We start from the raw sequence: 21,255 nt of genomic DNA, 5'->3' as shown, positions 1-21,255 counted from the left end.
TGCTGATGTTGAGAAACCCTAATTTAGAGTAAACTTTATATGGAAAGAAAGAAACACAATTGTTTCCTAAGATCTGTACAGGGTGCTCTGACAGACTGGTCATGAATCAAGGCAGGTTAAACAAGGGATTCTGAATAATAACGATAATAAATACCAAAGAGCCATCATTTTATGAATATGATTCATATGTATTTACTCACTTAATTCTCACAATGCCCCTAGGTGTAGGTGCCATTTTCTCCTCCATTTTTCAGAGGAGGAAACTAAGAAACAGAGAGATTACTTAGCTTGTTAGAAGTCCAGCACCTAGTAAGTGTCAGAGCCAGGACCTGAACCCTCAGGCTTTGGAGTCTGTGCTAAGCCTTGCAACTGTTCTTCTCAGTGTGAAACACAAAGGAGAGAACAGAGTCCATCACTGCACCTAATTCACTATGTAATCCTCAGCGAGCACCTTATTAGCCATCAAAGAGCCAAAGCAACATTAACCAGAGGTGAGTGTCAAGGTGTGGTACTTTGACAGAAACTCCAACCTGAAACCTTAGCACTTTCATGATGCCTATCAGGGCACTATCTGACCCTTTAAAGGGTAATAGATGGTTATTCAAAGACACAGGCAAGTAGTCTGATTATTCCTTTTATAAAAACCATCTCTGAAAATTCTACTGTTTGTATTCTCAGAAACTCACTCTAACTGTTCAGGTTTGTCCCTCCCAAATTATCTCACTTCCTCCCTCTTCCTGTACTTTCCCTCGTCTGTATCCAACAATCACATAACCAGGAAATTATTTTCTTGTTCAGATTTGGTTTCTTCATCAATGCCTCTAATATTAAAATATAGCTTTACTAGATTAATAGAAAACTAACAAATAATAAATCCAATGGGCTAATGCCCTCATGGTGGTGCCATGTGATTCCTTAAATATAGCCAGTTTTGGGGGACTCATTCACTCTCTCAACTAACTGACCCATCCACCATTTCAGCACCTACTCTGAGCCAAGTCCTGCCTAGGCCCTGGAAACACAGCTGTGAGCAAGACATGGAGCTGAGAGTCTTATCGGAAAGAAAGAGATCTCCGCAGGGATCAGGAGATAAAGGGGCAGTGCAGGGTAATATAGGGGTGCACAACAAAGGGATCTAGCCCAATGTGGAGTCAGGAAAGGCTTCCTGAGCAAGTGACATTTAAGGTAATGTCTCCAAGGAGCTTGCAATGTACTTAGGGAGATTAGACTGAGACACAAAGTAATTAGGTAACAGGCATAGGCTGAGTATAAGTGAGATGAGACTTATGGCAAAGGAGAACTCTCCCAGGGCTACAGAAACCATAGGATGCTTCCGGAGGGGAAGATCTCAAGCTGGGCCTTGATGGACTGGTAGGATTTGGTGGCATAAAAGTGAGAATACAACAAAGACCAAAAGGCAGGACCCATGAAATACAGAGTGATTGGAGTATTGGGTGTGTCTTAGGAAGAGGAAGTCCTTGTAAGGTAAGGAGAGTATTTTAAGATGCAAACATCAGAGATTATTAAACTATTCTTCTAAAGGAGAGATTAGGTCTTCATTTATCTGTTTCAATGAAATGCTTTCTGTTCCAATAATAAGAGCCCTTCTCCTGAGTTATCATGAGTCAAGAGTCTCCATTTCAGCTGGGACCAAAGCAACCTTGCCATTGTGTTTTAGGTTGGTGTGTTGACATTTGTTCCCAGAAGTTAAGATTAGCTCAATAAGATCATTCTGACCTCTACTCCCCAAATATAAAAAGCCTATGGTATCCAAGGGAGAGGATAAGTAAAATAAGAACTTGTGAAGAAGATGCATGATTGCATACATAATGAGTCTTGGACAAGATTAAAAAATACTCTTCTTGAGCACCATGGCAGAGTGAGCTCTTCCCTTAGACTGTTCCCCCTAAGGTACAACGAGAAGGACGTTCATAAACCAATAGAGGACATTCAAACAACACAATAGACATCTGAGAGACCCACACAGCCATACATCTGAAGGTGGAGGTGTTGGATCCCCCCGGGAGGAAGTAGAAGGAGGTAAGAGGATCTCCTCTCTCTCCCCAGGGTGAGGGACTGTGTGCAGCTCTGAAAGGGAAAAGGAGAGGGGCAGCTCTCCACAGGAATGCCTTCACTCTAAGAATTGTCTCCGAGCCATGGGAAAGCCCCACACAGAGGAGGCTAAGCAATTTCAGGGCTGTCTACATCAAGCCAGCACCCCAGGAGAGCAGATAGTGAGGGCAGAGCGAGAACCACTTGGGGATTGTGCACATGAAAGAAAGAACCCCTCCCCCTGCCCAGTGCACCAGCTCAGCAGGTTGGCCAGAGTGAGGGACCCCCACCAGAGTGCATGTGCATGTGTTTGCAAAGCAGCAGCATGGGCAGGCAATCGTAGACGGGCCCTGTCAGCATAGATTCCAAAAGACAGGCACAGATACCAGGGATTGTGGCAGGCTCAGAATACATAGTTCCTGACCACACTCCCAGTGGCAGCAGGTGGAATTTGTGACCAGATACTATCGCTACGTGAAAGCACAAATCCACCCCATCAAATAGTATGAAGAAATATGTTAATACTCCAGACCAGAAGGAAAATGACAAGCATCCAGAAATCAATCCTGAAGCCACAGAAATTTACAATCTAAATACTAGAGAATTCAAAATAGCTATCATAAAAAAATTCAACAAGTTACAAGAAAATTAAGGACAGTTCAATGAAATCAGGAATAAATTAATGAACAGAGGGAATTCTTCACAAAAGAGACTGAAATGATAAATAAAACCACTCATAAATGTTGGAAATGAAAAATACAATGAATGAGATAAAGAAAAATCAGGAGTCCTTGAATAATAGAGCTGATATTATGGAGGACAGAATTAGCAGTTAGGAGGACAGAAATATATAAGTGCTTCAGATGGAGGAGGAGAGAGAACTAAGACTAAAAAGAAATGAAGAAATTCTCCAAGAAATATTTGACTCAATTAGGAAATGCAACATAAGGATTATAGGTATTCCAGAGGAAGACAAGGAGGAGGAAGGAGCAGAAAGCTTGTTCAAAGAAATAATAGCTGATAACTTCCCAAACCTGGGGAAGGAGCTGGAATTACAAGTAAAAGAAGCTAAATAGAACTCCTAATTACATCAATGTAAAATGACCTTCTCCAAGGCATATGTTAGTAAAACTGGCAAAAGTAAATGACAAAGAAAAAATACTAAGGGCAGCAAGGCAGAAGAAAATAACTTACAAAGGAACCCCTATCATGCTTTCAGCGGATTTCTCAGCAGAAACCTTGCAGGCTAGTAGAGAGTGGAATAATATATTCAAAAATTTTGAAAGACAAAACCTTTCAGCCAAGAATACTCTATCCAGTGAAAACATCCTTCAGAAATGATGGAGAAATAAAAACTTTCCCAGATAAACAAAACCTGAGGGAGTTCATTGCCACAAGACCCCCCCCCCCCCCCACCACAAGAAATGATCAAGAAGGTCCTCATAGCTGAAACAAACAAACAAAAAAGGGTTTACAAAGCTTTGAACAGGTGGAAAAATAGGCAGACAAAATCAGAAAATTGCAGCTCTCTATCAGATCAGGTTAGCAAACACTTAATTATAATGTTAAAGATAAAGGGAAGGAAAATATTGAAAATAACTATAATCTCATCATTTTAATCACAAACTCACAACACAAAACGGAATAAGTTGTGACAAGAATAACTTAGAAGGGGAAGAGAATAGGGATGGAAACAGCTTAGACTAAGGAAATAAGAGGCTATCAGAAAATGGACTATCTCAACTACAAGATCTTTTACACAAACCTCACAGTAACCACTAAACAAATAATCAGAACAGAGACAAAAATGATAAATAAAGGGAAAACTGAGAAAACAATCATAGACAACTACCAAACTGAATTGGCAGTCTGAATACATGGGACAAAAAACAAGGGAAATACAGAACAGCCAGAAAACAAGTGATAAAATGGCAGCATTAGGCCCTCATATATCAATAATCACTCTAAATGTAAATGGATTGAATTCTCCAATCAAAAGACACAGAGTGGCTGGATGGATTAAAAAACAAGACCCAACAATATGCTGCCTCCAGGAAGCACATCTCAGCTCTAAAGACAAACACAGGCTCAGAGTGAAGGGATGGAAGACAATACTCCAAGCTAATGGCAAACAAAAGAAAACAGGTGTTGCCATACTTATATCAGACAAAGTAGACTTCAAGATAAAAAAGGCAATGAAAGACAAAGAGGGACAATATATAACGATAAAAGGATACTCCACCAAGAGGACATAACACTTATAAATATATATGCACACAACACAGGAGCACCAAAGTACATAAAGCAATTATTAACAAGCCTAAAAGGAGATATTAACAGCAACACAATAATAGTAGGGGACCTTAACACCCCACTTACATTAAAGAATAGGTCAGCCAGACAGAAAGTCAATAAAGAAATAGTGGAACTAAATGAAAAACTAGACCAGATGGACTTAATAGATATATATAGAACACTCCATCCCAAAACACCAGAATACACATTCTTCTCAAGTGCACATGGGACATTCTCAAAGATAGACCATATGTTGGGAAACAAGGCGAGCCTCAAATTTAAGAACATTGAAATCACATCAAGCATCTTTTCTGACCATAATGCTATGAAACTAGAAATCAACTACAAGAAAAAAGCTAGGAAAGTGACAAATATGTGGAGACTAAACAACATGCTACTGAACAACCAATGGATCACAGAATTAAAGGAAAAATCAAAAAATATCTGGAGACAAATGAAAATGATAATACACCATACCAAATCATATGGGATGCAGCAAAAGCAGTTCTAACAGGGAAATTCATAGCAATACAGGCCCACCTTAACAAACAAGGAAACTCTCAAATAAGCAACCTTAAACTACAGCTAAAAGAACTAGAAAAAGAAGAACAAACAAAGCCCAAAGTCAGCAGAAGGAGGGAAATAATAAAAATTAGAGCAGAAATAAATGAAATTGAAACAAACAAACAAACAAAAAACAGTAGAAAGGATCAATGAAACTAAGAGCTAGTTCTTTGAGAAGATAAGCAAAATTGACAAACCCTTAGACAGAGTCACTAAAAACAAAAGAGAGAAGCCTCAAATAAATAAAATTAGAAATGAAAAAGGAGAAATTACAACAGATACCACAGAAATACAAAGGATTATAAGAGAATACTATGAAAAAATGATATACCAACAAATTGGACAATCTAGAAGAAATGGATAAATTCTTAGACTCATAACCTCCCAAAACTGAATCAAGAAGAAATAGAGAATCTGAATAGACCAATTACAAGTAAAGAGATTGAAACAGTAACCAAAAACCTCCCAAAAAATAAAAGTCCAGGACCAGATGGCTTCTCTGGAGAATCCTAAAAAACATTCAAAGAAGATTTAATACCTATCCTTCTCAAACTCTTCCAAAAAATTGAAGAAGACAGAACACTTCCGAACACATTTTATGAGGTCAACATCACCCTGATCCCAAAGCCAGACAAGGACAACACAAAGAAGGAAAATTACAGGCCAATACCGCTGATGAACGTAGATGCAAAAATCCTCAACAAAATATTGGCAAACCAAATACAACAATACATTACAAGGATCATACACCATGATCAAGTGGGATTTATACCAGGGATGCAGGGATAGTTCGACATCTGCAAATCAATCAATGTGATACACCACATTAACAAAATGAGGAATAAAAACCACATGATCATCTCAACAGATGCAGAGAAAGCATTTAACAAGATCCAGCATCCATATGATAAGAACTCTCAGTAAAATGAGTATAGAAGGAAAGTATCTCAACATAATAAAGGCTATATATGACAAACTCACAGCCAACATCATACTCAATGGAGAAAAACTGAAAGCCATCCCTCTGAGAACAGCAACAAGACAAGGGTGCCCACTATCACTGCTGTTTATATTAACATAGTACTGGAGGTTTGGCCAGAGCAATTAGGCAAGAAAAAGAAATAAAGGGTATGCAAATTGGCAATGAAGAAGTGAAACTCTCACTGTTTGCAAATGACATGATTTTATGTATAGAAAACCCTAAAAAGCCCATTGGAAAACTATTAGAAATAATCAGCAACTACAGCAAAGTTGCAGGGTACAAAATCAACTTACAAAAATCAGTTGCATTTCTATACTCTAATAACAAGCTAAAAGAAAGAGAACTCAAGAATACAATCCCATTTACAATTGCAACAAAAAGAATAAAATATCTAGGAACAAATTTAACCAAGGAGGTGAAAGATGTATACAATGAAAACTATAAGACATTATTGAAAGAAATCGATGACAACATAAAGAAATGGAAAGATATTCCATGCACATGGATTGGAAGAATAAGCAAAATTAAAATGTCCATACTACCTAAAGCAATCTGCAGATTCAATGCAATCCCAATCAGAATCCCACTGACATTCTTCATGGAAATAGGACAAAGAATCCTAAAATTCATATGGGGCAACAAAAGATCCTGAATAGCTAAAGTAATCCTGAGAAAAAAGAACAAAGCTAGAGGCATCACAATCCCTGACTTCAAAATATACTACAAAGCTATAGTAATCAAAACAGCATGATACTGGTATGAAAACAGACACACAGATCAGTGGAACAGAATTGAAAGCCCAAAAATAAAACCACACATCTACAGACGGATAATCTTCGACAAAGAGCTAAGACAAGAACATATAATGGAGAAAGGAAAGTCTGTTCACTAAATGGTGTTGGGAAAACTGGACAGCCACATGCAAAAGAAAGAAAGTAGACCATTATCTTTCACCATACACAAAAATTAATTCAAAATGGATTAAAGACTTGAAGGTAAGACCTAAAACCATAAAACTCCTAGAAGAATATATAGTCAGTATATTCTTTGACATGGGTCTTAGAAGAATATTTTCAAATACCATGTCTACTTACACAAAGGAAACAAAAGAAAAAATAAACAAATGGGACTTCATCAGACTAACAAGCTTCTGCAAAGCAAAGGAAACCATCAACAAAATGAAAAGACAACCCACAAACTGGGAGAAAATACTTGGCAAACCACATGTCTGACAAGGGGTTAATCTCCAAAATATACAAATAACTCACACAACTCAATAAAAAAAACAAACAACTTCATCAAAAAATGGGCAGAGGATCTGAACAGACATTTCTCCAAAGAAGATATACAGATGGGCAACAGGCACATGAAAAGATATTCAACGTTACTAATTATCAGGGAAATGCAAATCAAACTACACTGAGATATCACTTTACACCGTTAGAATGGCTATAATCACCAAGACGAAAAGTAACAAATGTTGGAGAGGATGGGGAGAAAAGGGAAGCCTCATACACTGCTGGTGGGAATGCAAATTGGTGCAGCCACTATGGAAAACATTATGGAGATTTCTCAAAAAATTAATAATAGAAATACCATACGACTCAGCTATCCCACTACTGGGTATTTATCCAAAGAACTTAAAATCAACAATTCAAAGACACTTATGCATCTCTATATCCATTGCAGCATTATTCAAAGTAGCCAAGATGTGGAAGTAACCTAAGTGGCCATCGACTGATGATTGGATAAGGAAGATGTCATGTATATATACACACATCCCCACACACACACACACACACACACACACATAATGGAATACTATTCAGCCATAAAAAAGATGAAATCATCCCATTCACAACAACATGGATGGACTTTGAGAGTATGATGTTAAGTGAAATAAGCCAGACAGAGAAAGACAAACACCATATGATTTCACTCATATGTGGAAGATAAACTATCACATGGACAAAAAGAACAGATTAGTGGTTACCAGAGGGAAGGGGGTTTGGGGGTGGGCATAATGGGTAAAGGGGAATATTTACATGGTGACTGACAAATAATAATGTACAACTGAAATTTCACAATGTTATAAACTATTGTGACCTCAATAAAAAAAAAATCTTCTTCTTTCATTTTCTCTCAGGGAGTATGTCCCTGGAAGCAGAGTTCAGTCTCCTAATCTCTTGTGTTCAGTCTTCAGCTCTGGGAGAAAAGAGTGGTGTGTGTGTGTGTGTGTGTGTGTGTGTGTGTGTGTGAGAGAGAGAGACAGACAGACAGACAGACAGACAGAGACAGAGAGAGAGATGGAGGGGAGGGGAGAGGGAGAAGGAGGGAACACCAGAGAGGAGGCTCCTGCACCTCTCTGTGCTGTAATAGGGTGGGAGTGTGGGCATCACCCAGCACTGTGGGCCTCGGTCTTGGGGTTGCCAAACTCTAAAGGAGACAATGAGGAACCACTGAGTGTTCATGGCTCGGGTAGGGGGGACATGGTAAAAACTAACTTTGTAATGGGATGAAACTGGCAACATTTGGAGGCATTCAGAAGCTCAGTCTAGTGACTGGGGAAAGAGCCTAGCGGCAGGGATGTGGATAGGGGACTCTCGCAAACAAGAAGGTGTGAGGTGATAAAGTAAAGAAAGACTGCAATAGGGTGGTGGCAACTAAAATGGAAGGGTGAATTCAGGAAAAAGAAATTGCAGGCTTTGGAAAGAACATAGGCATAGAGACGCAGCCTGGAGGCTGACATGCAAAGAGGAAGAGGGACATCCAAAGGGTAGGGAGGTGATGAGTTTAGACTTTGGTGAGGGATGCCTTGAGCTTGAGGTGGTGGGAACGTCAAGGTCTTCAAAAGGAAAATCAGGTCAAGGTTGGACACCAGAGAGTGATCAGCTTAGACAAGAGAAGTGAAACCAGAAGAATGCATGAACTCTAAAGAAACAGAAAATAATACTCTTTACTGAGCACGTACTGCGTGCCAGGCAGTGCGTTAAGAGTTTCCCATTCACAATTTCAGAATTCTCCTGTCACAGGGCAGGGGCTTTATCTCCGTTTACAGACGAGAAAATAGATGCTCGGAAAGTGAAGTACAAGCCCATAGTGGGACAGCTGTAACTGGGAGCACTGGGATTCCAACCTAGGTCTGTCTGGCTCAAAATCCAAGCTCTTAGCCACCACCAGGACTTGCCAGGAGTGAGAGTCCCTTCAATACTGGTGCCACGAGACAGTGGATGAGGATAAGGCCTCTATTACCATTTATTGAGACATTTGGAAATACAAGGGATTATTGACTAATAAGCATTTGAGTTGTTTGTCTTATTTCAAATAGATGAAAAACCAAACCTACAAATGCAATCATCTCACAATAAAAAACAAAAAAACCCCACCGAATCACGCATATACTTTACCCGAAGTTGTCCCTGGAGAAGAGGCTGGCTTTGAGGAGTTATTTGGCTTGATTGATCTATTCACCATGGGAGCTTAAACACACAAATATATAAATGTGTTTAATACACATATACATACAGTATGCTCCCAGACACACACAGACACGATACAGTCTACAGAGGGAGAATCACACTTATGGAAAAATGCATCGTGGGAATGATGGGTCAGAAAGGGCATGTGCAAAGAATGAGACACGCTTATTAAACACACAAGCCATTAAAAGAAGCCTTCCCAGAAGAAATATCTTTAGAATGAATGTATTAATGATTAAAGGACTAATCAAATTATTTTATGATAGGCATTTTGTTAAAGTGAATACTGGCTTGGAATTTCTTTTGCCAAACTGGAGGTCTAGGAGATGAAAGTTTTGTTTTTTGTAAAATCAGGAGCAGTGTATTGAACCTAATGGTGGAGGAGCCCAATTGATAGCCCCACCTCCCCTGCCACATGCAACACATACAAATTCTCCAGGATTGTGTGGAGTTTAGGGGAGGCGGTGGTTTAACATGTATTTATTGTTTCATGGTGATGGGTGGCTCAGGGATTCAGGTGAGTGTTGAAGCTGTTGGTGATACTTAGGGAGTGCAGGAGAGGGCTGCGACACGACGACAGAGTAGAAACTAGTACTGCTGCTTTGGAGTGGAGTTTATTAGATGAATATGTTACTTGAAGAGGCATCGCTTATGCAGGATTCTATTCTCCACAGAAACTACATCCAGAGTAAAGATGGACTGCTCCACGCCTGACCTGAGGGTATGTGGCCCTGGATTTTTAACATAATTTGTTTGTAATTGCATTTGTTATTCTGCCAACGGTTTACAAATGAAACATTTCTTGTGGGCCTGAGACAACACTAAATTTAAAGAATCAGGACTCAGAGCATATCCTTATTTTTTCAGTCCTCTGTGGAAATTTGTTCCTGGTGCAATATTTGTAAGGCCAACATGGCGGCTGATGACTTTGTGAGTATTAGGGTTTATGAGAAATCTATTCTAAGTGAGGAGCTCAGGATAAGAACCTAGGTGCTTCCACAGTTTGAGATGGGATCATTAAATCATGGAAGAGGATGGAGGAAGAAGGGTAAAGGCTATGAATCACAGAGATGGGTGCTCACTGTTGATCTCTGCTTGACCAGCCAAAGAAGGCAAAGGCTGTGACCACAGAGAAGAGAGGCCTGGGCACCATCACTTCCAAGCCCCTCACTGCTTGCTACCAAATAGTCTTGTACGCCCCCATCAACTGCTAGAAGTTTTCAGTGCTCAAAACTACAAACTCTTACCTTTTTCGGATGGGAGCGAACTGCTTTCTGTGGGATGAATATAGTTTTCATCTTCATCTTCCACAGGGACCACATAGTCAGCCTAAAAGAATTGCAGAAATAAATGAGGAGGATGCTATCCATTCATGGCTTGCTGCATGGGAAGGAGCGGTTTTAAAAAAAATCTTTATTGAGATACAATTTACATACTATTAAATTCTCATATAGAAAGTGTATAAATTGGTGGGTTTTGGTATATTCACAGAGTTGTGCAACATCACAGCAATATAATTTTAGAACATTTTCATCACCCCCAAAAGGAACCCTGTACCCATTAGCCACTCTTCATCAACCCCTTCCCCTTACCTAGTCAACCACTAATCTACTTTCTGTCTCTAGATTTGCCCATTCTGGGCATTACATATAACTGGAATCATACAATATGTAGTCTTTTGCGACGTCTTTCACCTGGCATAATGATTCCAAGTTTCAGCCCTGTTGTAGTATGTATCGCTACTTCTTTTCTTTTTTTATGGCCAAATAATATTCCACAGTATGAATATACCACATTTTGTTTATCCATTGGTGGACATTTGAGTTGTCTCCACTTTTTGCCTATTATGAATAATGTTGCTATGAACATTCATGTACAAATTTTTCTGTAGATGTATATTTCTCTTGGGAATATACATAGTGGTGGAGTTCCTGGGTCGTATCATAGCTCTATGTTTAACAGTTTCAGGAACTGCCAAACTGTTTCCCAAAGTGGCTGCACCAGTTTTCATTCCCATCAGCAATGTATGAGGGTTCTAATTTCTCCACATGTTCACCAATACTTTTTATTGTCTGTCTTTTTTATTATCCTTGTAGATCCTTGTAGGTGTGAAGTGGTATCTCACTGTGGCTTTGATTTGCATCTCCCTGATGGTTAATGATGTTGAGCATCTTTTTTGTGTACTTATTGGCTATTTATTTGAAGAAAAGTCTGTTCCTTTGCTCATTTTTAATTGGGTTATCTTTTTTATTATTGGGTTATCAGAGTTCTTTAAATGTTCTAGTCATAAGTCTCTGCTCAGATATATAATTGGGAAAAAAATTCTCCCATTCTGTAGACTGTCTTTTTACTTTCCTAGTGGTATCATTTTTAGGTCAAAAGTTTTAAATTTTGAAGTCCATTTTATCTATTTTTTCTTTTCTTGCTTGTGCTTTTGGTGTTCTATCTAAGAAATGTTTGGCTATCCCAAAGCCATAAAGATTTATACCTATGTTTTTCTCTAAGAGTTTTGTAATTTTATTTCTTACATTTGGGTCTATGATACATTTTTGGTTAATTTTTGTATATAGTGTGAGACAGGGGTCCAATTTCATTCTTTTGCATGTGGGTATACAGTATCTTAGTACCATAAAACTAGTTTAAAGGTAGTTTAAAAACTATTCTTTCCCCATTGAATTGTCTTGGCACCTTTGTCAATAATCAATTAACTATAAATATAGGGAGGGAGGGATTTTATATTAATAATCAAATGAGGTAACCAGATCTCCAAAGTGGTTTTTACAACCTGTCTTGATGGGTAGCCAAGATGGGTACCAGGAAAAACAAAAACCAAACATTTATTGAGCACTTATTGCCAGGTGCTCTTCTAAGTATTTTACATGTGTTATCTCACTTAATCCTTATAACAATCCAATAAGGTAGCCACCACTATCAGCTCCATTTAAGATCAAGAAACTTGAAGAAACAGGCAGAGAGAAGTTAAGTAGCTTGCTCGAGTTCTCATAGTAAAAAGGTGGTAGAGACAGGATTACAGTTCAAGAACCGAGTCCCCACTACTTTTGAGTACCTTCCTTCCTTGCTTGCTTGCTTCCTTCCTTTACTCCTTCTGTCTTATTTATACCCTTTTTTTTTTTTTTCATTTAATTGCTATTTCTCATCTCTTTTTTCTCCTCTAAACCTGGCCAAGAGGGACCAGGCGGTTCTACTCATGCAGTATCTCAATTTCTCAGTCACATTCAGAAACAACCTGGCTGAAGGAGATGAGGATTTGGAATCAGACAGATCTGGGGGGATATCCTTGCTAGGCTCTTTTCTGGTTTATGACTTGGGGTAAATCACTGAATCATCAGAAGTCTTCCTGGACCCTGTCAATCGGAGGTGACCACTTGCTCCTCTGTGGTGCAAGGAACCTGGTCCTCACCTCTGTTATGTCACTGGCCTCACTGTGTTAAACCATGAGCTTCTAACACAGTGAGGCCAGTGAACCCCTAAAAGACTCTTCCTTGTCTGTATATGTGTTCCCAGAGCAGTTAAGAGCCTCACTGAATTGAAGTGAAATTTGACCAAATGGCTAAGGCTGGAAAGAGGTTGATTTAGCAGCTTTGAAAAATGTGGATGTTGAGTGGCTTCAGCATCCCTGTAGGACCCTTTTGGTTCCATGGGTCTATCTCTCTGGATTAGCTTGTGGCCAGAGTGACAAGTTGTCAGAGCCCAGCTTCTCTCCCAGGGGCCAGTTCCTGTGAGAGGAGAGGCTGAGCCCCCAGGGGGACCTGCCCATCCTCTCAAAGCCTGTAGTCAACAAAATCTTCAAGTATCTTATAGCTGAACACAGAACATTGGTATTGGCACTCAGCAATAATATCTGAATGGATATAGGGAACTTGGAAGCACCATGCCCCCACCCAAACTTTCTTAATCTTGCTTCACCACCTCGAAATTTATTCTTTCCTCTGAATTCTCAATTTTGCATTTGTTTGTTCTGTAGTACTTGATTACAGGTAGAAGATGGTTTATCTGCAAGGTCTAGAATCTGACCTGTTTAGAGTAATGATATTTCTGGAGTTGAGAAATTTTTAGTTTAAAAGAGCAAAGATAGAGAAAGAGACTTAATCCAATTCCAACAAATTCTGTTTGTAGTTCTTTACCTCCCCACCACCTTCCCACTCCTTATTATGGGATTTAAGGAGAAAGAATGTATAATGTATATTTCCAGCAATTCAATTCAATTGAAATTCAAAGCTTTAAAGTTGTTGCCTGGCAAAATAAGCAAATCATCAAGAACCATCACAATTTGTGTCCTAACATGTCCACCTTCGCATTGCTGCAGTGTTTTATGTACTGCATAAAATAAAATGCATATGTTAAAATCTATTTTCCATGTTTACATCACAAAAACCTAGCTGTAGATGCATCAGTGATTGATCTTTTGGAGCTGGGTAGGTTATTCCACTACCATCCACATGCCATTAGAAAGTCTTCTTTAGTTTTTACAATGGCATCATTTAAAAATAAATAGATGATTATTTAAAAAATTATCTTAGGGCAACTCCAATGTTTTGATATTAAGTAGTAAGACACTTGCTACAGGCATTTACAGTTTGCCTTCCCCCAGACTACAGATTTGAAAAATAAGAGTGCCACAGATTCGTCTTGTTTTCACTTTCCCATTGCTTATCAAGAATCATTTAGATTAGCTATTAAATGCCCATATGAGTTTCTTCCTTATTACAGTTCATGTAAGCATATAATAGTTTTACAAATATTATTTTATTAAATTCTTACAATAACACCTTCCTACTAAGTTAAGAATGTTTATCCTCCTTTTACATATGCAGAACTTGAGAGAAGTTGAGTAATCTGTCCAAGGTCACACAAAACCACAAGACTGAAGCCCTATAAGGACAAATACCAGGTCTGCTTTGGGCACCAAGTGCCTGGCACATTTGTGCTGAATTATAAGCTAGTCTTGCCTCGGGGGATGCTGGAGAAAGGATACAGGATAGCTGTTTAGCACCTGAGCTCATTATCTGGGTTCAAATGCCTGCTTTACCATTTACCTCTGTGAACTTGGATGCGCTTTTCAACCCCTTTGCACCTCATCTGTACCGTTTCCTCATATGTAAAATGGGGATGGTAATTGTACACACTTCATAGGGTTGTTGTGAGGATTTAATGAGATAATATATATACAGTACTCAGAACACGAGCTGATACGTGGCACTTGTCAAATGTTAGCCACTCTCATCCTTAGAGCACAGTTGCTCCTTCCTCCTACGCGTCATTGTCCCATCTCCAACTCTCTGGTTAGCCTACACCCCTGTATTTTTCCTGTAACCTGTATGGCAGAGCTAAACATTTTTATTTATGCTTGTACTTGACTTCTTCTTTTCCTATCTAATGGCTCAGTCAGATCTTAATGTTGGCCTCTTTTTTCTATTTTAACCTCCTTCTTATCTTGGTTGTCCATCTGCCCATTCCAGAATGTGCCTCCTCTATACTTCTCCTTTTCCCCCTGGTTCAAACTTGCCTGAGCCACCTCCACAAAGCTACTGTTAGCAAAACTCTGCCTCTCCCCACTGGGGCCCACTCTCAGTTATTCACAGAAATGGAGAGCCTTACATAATCCACAGTATTCATTTGTATTCTGTGTCTGAATTGATATCTTCACATGGACTTGCTGGGTGCTGGCAGAATTCACAGCGAGACCCTAACAGCTGTTCTCCCCAATCTGTCCCCTGCTCAGCTTCTCCTTGCCACCCTCTTCTCACCCTGAAAGGACAGCATCACCTCTGAGATGACAGACTGGGGACTGACAAACCACACTCTCTCTTAGTCAGCTGACTTTCTGAATTAAAGTATCTCTAGAGCAGAGGTCATAAACTAAGTTGCTTACAGGAGAAGGCAGGGAATAGTAATGGGGGCATGTGCAGAGTAAGGTGTGTGCATGCCTTGTAATGAGTAGTGGGGACCGTGACAGATGGGAACAGGGACCAGGATTCACAGCTGAGCTGGAGGGTTGCCATGAGGCCCAGTTGCTTTGAGGCCATGGCTGGCCCAGTGTTGCCAGGCCTTCAGTTTTCAGGAGAAACTAGAAAACTGGATTTTGTAAAGAATCTAGAATATAGTGGAAAGGAATCCTATATATATGACACACAGAATCCCTCTGTGTGTTATCTGGCTTGCCCCAAGTCCAGGGCAAGTACCTCTGGGAGCCACAACATATTAGACTTTATCAGTCATTCCGACAACAGTCTGAATGAGCTTACCTGTTCATTTTCAAACGGGAGCAATTCCACAGCGAATAAGACTCATATAAAGCAAGGCGCTGACAGAGAGGAGATTGGTGAGATAAACCCAGACCTGGGTCCCAGACAATCTGTAAAGGTGGGTCCCTGGATACCAGGGGCTAGGGAAAGGGAGTGAGAAGCAAGAGCTGCCACGGGGAAGTGAGGGGTCAGCTCTTCTACGGGTTGTGCAGGGTCCCTCTACAGACCAGGGGTTTCCATTATGCGTCCCACCGCACCCCTCTGCACCTGAGAGGAGGAAAGTGGAGAGGCAGAGAGAAAAGAAGGTGGGGAAAGAAAGCAAGATGGGACCGGGCAGAGAAGCAAAGGAGAATAAAGACGGAATAACTTACGGAGGAAAGAGAGATTCACAGGAAACCAAGAGGAGATAAACAGGGGACAATAAAAGGGGCACAGATCCGGCGTTGACATTTATGCTATACGCCTCGTAAATGAAAATGCTTAAAATGAGGCCACGTATGCCATTGTTAGAGAAAAAAGCATCCTTTCAGCCTAACAGTGGAGAGTTAGTGGGGCAGGGTAGTTAGTGCTGGCCGGGGAGGGAGCAGGGCACGGAGGAAGGAAGACACGCTGGAGGCCGGACCGGAGGCCGGACCGTCTGTCCTGGCCTCGCACCCTGCATCCTGCCTCCCACTCGGTCTGGGAAACCTTCCGGACACATTTACTTTACCTCGTCCTCGAGAAGTTCTTTGGGTTTGGGTGGGATTTGAGGTCTCTGAAGAGAAGTCGGAGCTGGCAGAGTGGAGGTCAGCCTCGCCTTTGCCGAAGGCCAGCTGGGCTTACTGGGAAGGGTCTTGCTGAAGGGTGGAGACTGCCTCTGGCTTGATCGATTGTCTTGAAAGGAACAAGAATAACAAAGCACAAGATGAAGGGGCTCTGGCTCATTCCCTGGGTGGAAGCCGCTGTGATCTAGAAAAGTACAAAGCCATGGGCATCTGTGTAGCTACAAGTTGTTAATCGGGGCATTCCTTTAAAGAGTAAAATGACATTTTAGGCAAAAATTTCAATGGCCCATTCATTGACTTACATTATAAAAACCAGAAGAATGTCCTCATCAAAAATATTTCCCCAGGGGCCGGCTGGGTGGCGCAGCGGTTAAGTGCGCACCTTCGGTGCAGCCTGGGGTTTGCCAGTTCAGATCCCGTGTGCAGACATGGCACCCTTGGCAAAAAAGCCATACTGTGGTGGGCGTCTCACATATAAAGTAGAGGAAGATGGGCGCGAATGTTAGGTCAGGGCCAGTCTTCCACAGCAAAAAGAGGAGGATTGGCAGTAGTTAGCTCAGGGGTAATCTTCCTCCAAAAAAAAAACCCAAACCATTTCCCCAGGAGGGTAATGGAGAACCTTGGACCAAGGAGAGATGACAGCCCAGCACTCGGTGGAACAGAGGGGACGATGACCTTGGCAGGGTGGGGGTCTAAGGGGGGCGGTTCACTTTGCCCCCTGAACCCTTAAATGCAGTAATTCTCAATCCTGGTTTCACATAAGAACTACCTGGGAGCCTTAAAAAATGCCCAGGCCCAGGCCCCACCGCAGTGCTACTGGTTTGAACTTCTGGGGAGCGACCTGGCATTATAGGTTTTAAAAGTCCCCCAGGTTATTCTAAGGTGTGTTTAGGGTTGGATGACTACTCACCTGGGTGAGCTACACCTTCCTCCCCTCCATGAATTCCCTCAAATCATGGAGAACCCGTGATTCCCGCTGGTCCAGGGCTGTCCTCAGCAGGTATTAGGCCAAATGGCCCAGGGTTCAGTCCCCTGCTATGCCACTCGCTAGTTGCTCCCCTTTGGGCTAATTATTCATTATTCAACCTCTCTGGGACTCATATTCCTCATTTTTAAACTGAGGATCATAATCTCCACCTCAGAGAATTATTGTAGGGATTAGGAGGGAAGCACTGAAGGCAGGAGGAGCAGTGTGTCTGGCAGAGTCAATGCCTAATTAATAGAACTAGTATTATCTATGTGATGCGGTGGAGGGCTTAGGCAATGTGGGGTCGACCCAGACGATGCTGTGAGCGTGGATTTGGACTGATACATTAAGGAAAATCTCAGCACAAGGATAACCTGGCCTGCTCCCCGTGCTGGGAACAGCACAGGCGCCCCCACTGGCCTTGGTGCTGCATTATTGGCTTCCTGCTGCTTCCTCCTGCCACAGCCCACCCTGAGCTGAGCTCGAGCTCAATGCAGCCGCTCCTGCCTGTCATACCGCATCTCTGCTCCCCTCCTGGTGTCTGCTCTTGCCCTCAGCCTGCACTTCTGCCTTGTCGAAGGTGTGCGGTTAACTTCACCTCTGATGCCCTCTCAGCAGCCTCTTTCTGGGTGGTGTAGCTGTGCTCAGGCACTAGAGCATCCATTTTGCTGTGCATATGACTCTGTGGGTTTTTGTAGTTTTATTTGCAGCTCTTGGAGTTTACTTAGATTTCTTAAAGTCAGATTTAAGCCCATCAGAAGTAGCAAAACACAGAAGACAAAGCCCTTGAATGAGCCACTTAACCACCCTGAAATTGCATTTTCCTGGTCTGTAAGATGGGCATAATGCAGCCCCGTCCTTCCCAGGGTTGTTCTAATGATTGAACAAGGTGGTTTACCAAACATGGTGGGCGGCGTGCGGAGCAGAGCGGTGAAGAGCGTGGGCTCTTGGGGGCTGAGGGGCCCAGCTCGCATCCCATCTCTATCACTTATAAAATCTTGGCCCGTTAGTTCACTCCTCTGAGCCTCACTTTCTTCCTTGGTGAAGTGGGGGTGAATACGTCTTTCATAAGATCCTTGAGAGGGTGAAGTAGGCCATGAGTGTAAAGCACTAAACTGGAAACTGTAAAAGGTCTGGGAGAATGTCTGCCTTGCCCGCTGCTGGATGCTCAGTGCTCAGCCGAGCTCTGGCACACACTAGGTACTCAATAGATTAATTGTGGCATGAAGCGAGGGGCAGTGCCTGGTACCCATAGAGAGGCAGTTAATGGCAGTGACAATGGACATGGAGCCCTTTACATGTAGGGATGCTCTGTACAAACGCTGGCATCACCATCATCATAATGGGCACGCTCTGCTCCTCACCTTTGCTGAACTTGGTCACCTGATAAGATGGTAACACTGACTTCTTGGGTGACATTAAAAGCCACACTCAGGCCTGGAGGCCAGAGCTGAGCTGCGTCCGTTTAACCTATGAGGCTAATTCTAAGCTTAGCATTCTTTGCCCTCATCCCCATCCATAGTTAAAAATCCACTGTCTAGACTCAGTGTGTCTGGCCTGCCAGCGAGGGGGCAGGCGTGGAGGAAGGAGGGGCGTTAGCACACACTGGGATCCTTGAAGGTCATCCTTATTCTGCACAGACGTCTTAAGAGAAATTCCAGAACCTTGTGTGCAGGAAGCCCGAAGAGAAGCCGGAACTAATCTCAGGGTTGATTTCTCATGGACTGCCGAGTTTTGGGGTGGGGATGGGGTTGAGCAACCATCAGGGCATGCTCATTTTATTTCTGCCTGTTTTTCATATTCCCGATTTAGGAAGCATATCTTTCCCCTTCAAATGGGTAAGCTTTCCAGCTGGCGCTCCATTACCGGTGAGTGACCAGATGACCCGCTTGGAGGTGGTGAGAGTGGGAGATGCCCACCATCCCGCAACCTCGGCCTTCCCCTACCTCCCCCTGTGCGGAAGGCTGAGCGCCCAGGGTCTGGGGGGTGCCTCACCTATGTACTCGCCCCTGGTGCAGGGCAGGGCTGGATGAACTGTCCTCGTCTCCTGCTCAGCGGGCGGCGGCTCATAACTATCGTCCCCAGTCTCCTCGGCGGGCAGCACGTACATCTCTGAGTCCGAGTGCTCGTCTGGGTTTTCATAGTCGCTGTCCTGCAAGTGCAGACACCATGCTCAGGGCTCTGTACTCAGTGGTCAGGGCAGCTCCTGCCTTAGGGGGTCACAGCTGCTCCCCCAACGTAAGGAAGCAAGGCTTGGGGAGGCTGGCTAACCAAGGTTAGGGAGCCATGAAGAGGCAAAGCTCAGTGGAAGCCAGGCCTTTCTGCCTACAGAGTTTATTGCCTTGACCACTATCCTGGGGGAACGCTGGACCATTTAACCCAAAGAGTGGCTGAAACTGTGTGTGTTGTCAAAGAACAGTAGGAGATAAAATATATTCTAAAAAGATAGAAAAAGGGCTCAATAAAATAGAATAACTAATAGGTTTCATTTATCATGACTGCTGATGGTTGAGGAAAAAGTAAGTGTAAGAAGGAGAGGGTAAGGGGATGCCCAGAAATATAGATACCTCTGAGGAGATGAGGCTTCTAAAAAAATTTTTTTAAACAGAGCTGGCAAGCTGCAGGGGCCAGGCTTCAAACTGACCCAGAGTCCATTCTCTTTCTTTCTTTTTTTTAATATAAGTCAATATTGAAAAATACGCTGACATGGTCTAAAGTTCAAACAGTCTAGAAGGATCTAGAGTAAAGTCTCCCTCTCGGCTGCTCTCTCAGTTCCTCTCCCCAGAGGCAGCATTACCAGTCCTTGTGCACTTTGTTCAAGATAGTTTATGTGTAGAGTGTACATACATATATTCGTGTGGAGGATGTATTTGATTCAGGACTTAAGAGGGCCTCTGGCCTCTGTGTCCACTGACCCCACAGAGTGCCTGACACAATGCAGGATCCGTGCATGACTTTCCAATGAATGGGTGATGCACCTGCCTTTTGGCCTGTCTCCTTTCACTTGCAATTGTGCAACATCGATGCAGATAAAGCGTGGTGCAGGTGTAGTGCTTCCTTCATTGCTGTATCCTCAGGGCCTGTAATGGCCGGCACATGATGGGAGCTCAGTATGTTTGGAATGAATGCATGAATACATGAGTGAGGACTGTGCTTTCCTCCTCAGTCCACAAGGAGATGGGGAGAGAGGAGAAGAATGGGTTGGAGAGTAGGTAGGGAACGAGAAAGGGGGCTGCAAAGACAGCTTTTCCTGAGGTGGCTGGAGGAGTGTTGGGAGAGGGAACGAAAGGAGCTAGGAGCCCTAGACGGGGAGAGCCAGGAAGGGACAGGAAGGGGTGAGGTAAGAAGTTCCTGTAGGGAGGATTTTCCGAAATCCCTATCTCAGGAATAGCAGATTTGGCGGGGTGGGGGAAGCTCAATCATCCTTCCTGAACATGAATATGAAATTAGACTGAATAGGATAATGATAATAATAATAATTATTATAACTGAATTTCTATGCACTGCATACCTCATTTACTCTTCACCATAATCATATGAGATAGGGGTTTTTTTTGGGTTTTTTTGGTGAGGAAGATTGGCCCTGAGCTAACATCTGTGCCAGTCTTCCTCTATTTTATATGTAGGACGCCACCACAGCATGGCTTGATGAGCAGTACGTAGGTCTGTGGCTGGGATCTGAACCCGTGAATCCCAGGCTGCTGAAGCAGAGCATACAAACTTAACCACTACACCACTGGGCCAGCCCCTGAGACAGTTTTTCTAAAATCCCATTTTATAGTCAAGGAAACAGAGGCACAGAAGAGTTGAATAATTTGAGTCTGCAATCTGTGTTCTGGAGAAGCCAATGGGTATTCTTAGGAAGGGGGCCTTGGAGGTGGAGTGG

At 42.3% G+C, this 21,255-nt stretch overlaps 1 protein-coding gene across 4 annotated transcripts in view; it reads right to left on the bottom strand.

Moving 5' to 3' along the window:
* The window catches only part of BLNK (B cell linker), a 98,222-nt gene that overhangs the window by 21,325 nt on the left and 55,642 nt on the right, over nucleotides 1–21,255 (bottom strand). For all 4 annotated transcript variants that reach the window (XM_070560539.1, XM_070560530.1, XM_008521838.2 and 1 more), the window contains 4 exons: nucleotides 19,365–19,521; nucleotides 16,348–16,511; nucleotides 10,620–10,701; nucleotides 9,301–9,372 (listed from right to left, as the gene is read on the bottom strand). In XM_070560539.1, coding sequence (XP_070416640.1) covers nucleotides 9,301–9,372; nucleotides 10,620–10,701; nucleotides 16,348–16,511; nucleotides 19,365–19,521 — 475 coding nt within the window. The remainder of the gene's footprint in view (nucleotides 1–9,300; nucleotides 9,373–10,619; nucleotides 10,702–16,347; nucleotides 16,512–19,364; nucleotides 19,522–21,255) is intronic.

The sequence above is a fragment of the Equus przewalskii genome, chromosome 1, assembly GCF_037783145.1.
Source record: "Equus przewalskii isolate Varuska chromosome 1, EquPr2, whole genome shotgun sequence".
Lineage (NCBI taxonomy): Eukaryota > Metazoa > Chordata > Mammalia > Perissodactyla > Equidae > Equus > Equus przewalskii.
The sequence above is the reverse complement of the archived record's forward strand: the minus strand, read 5'-3'. Positions and strand labels throughout refer to the sequence as shown.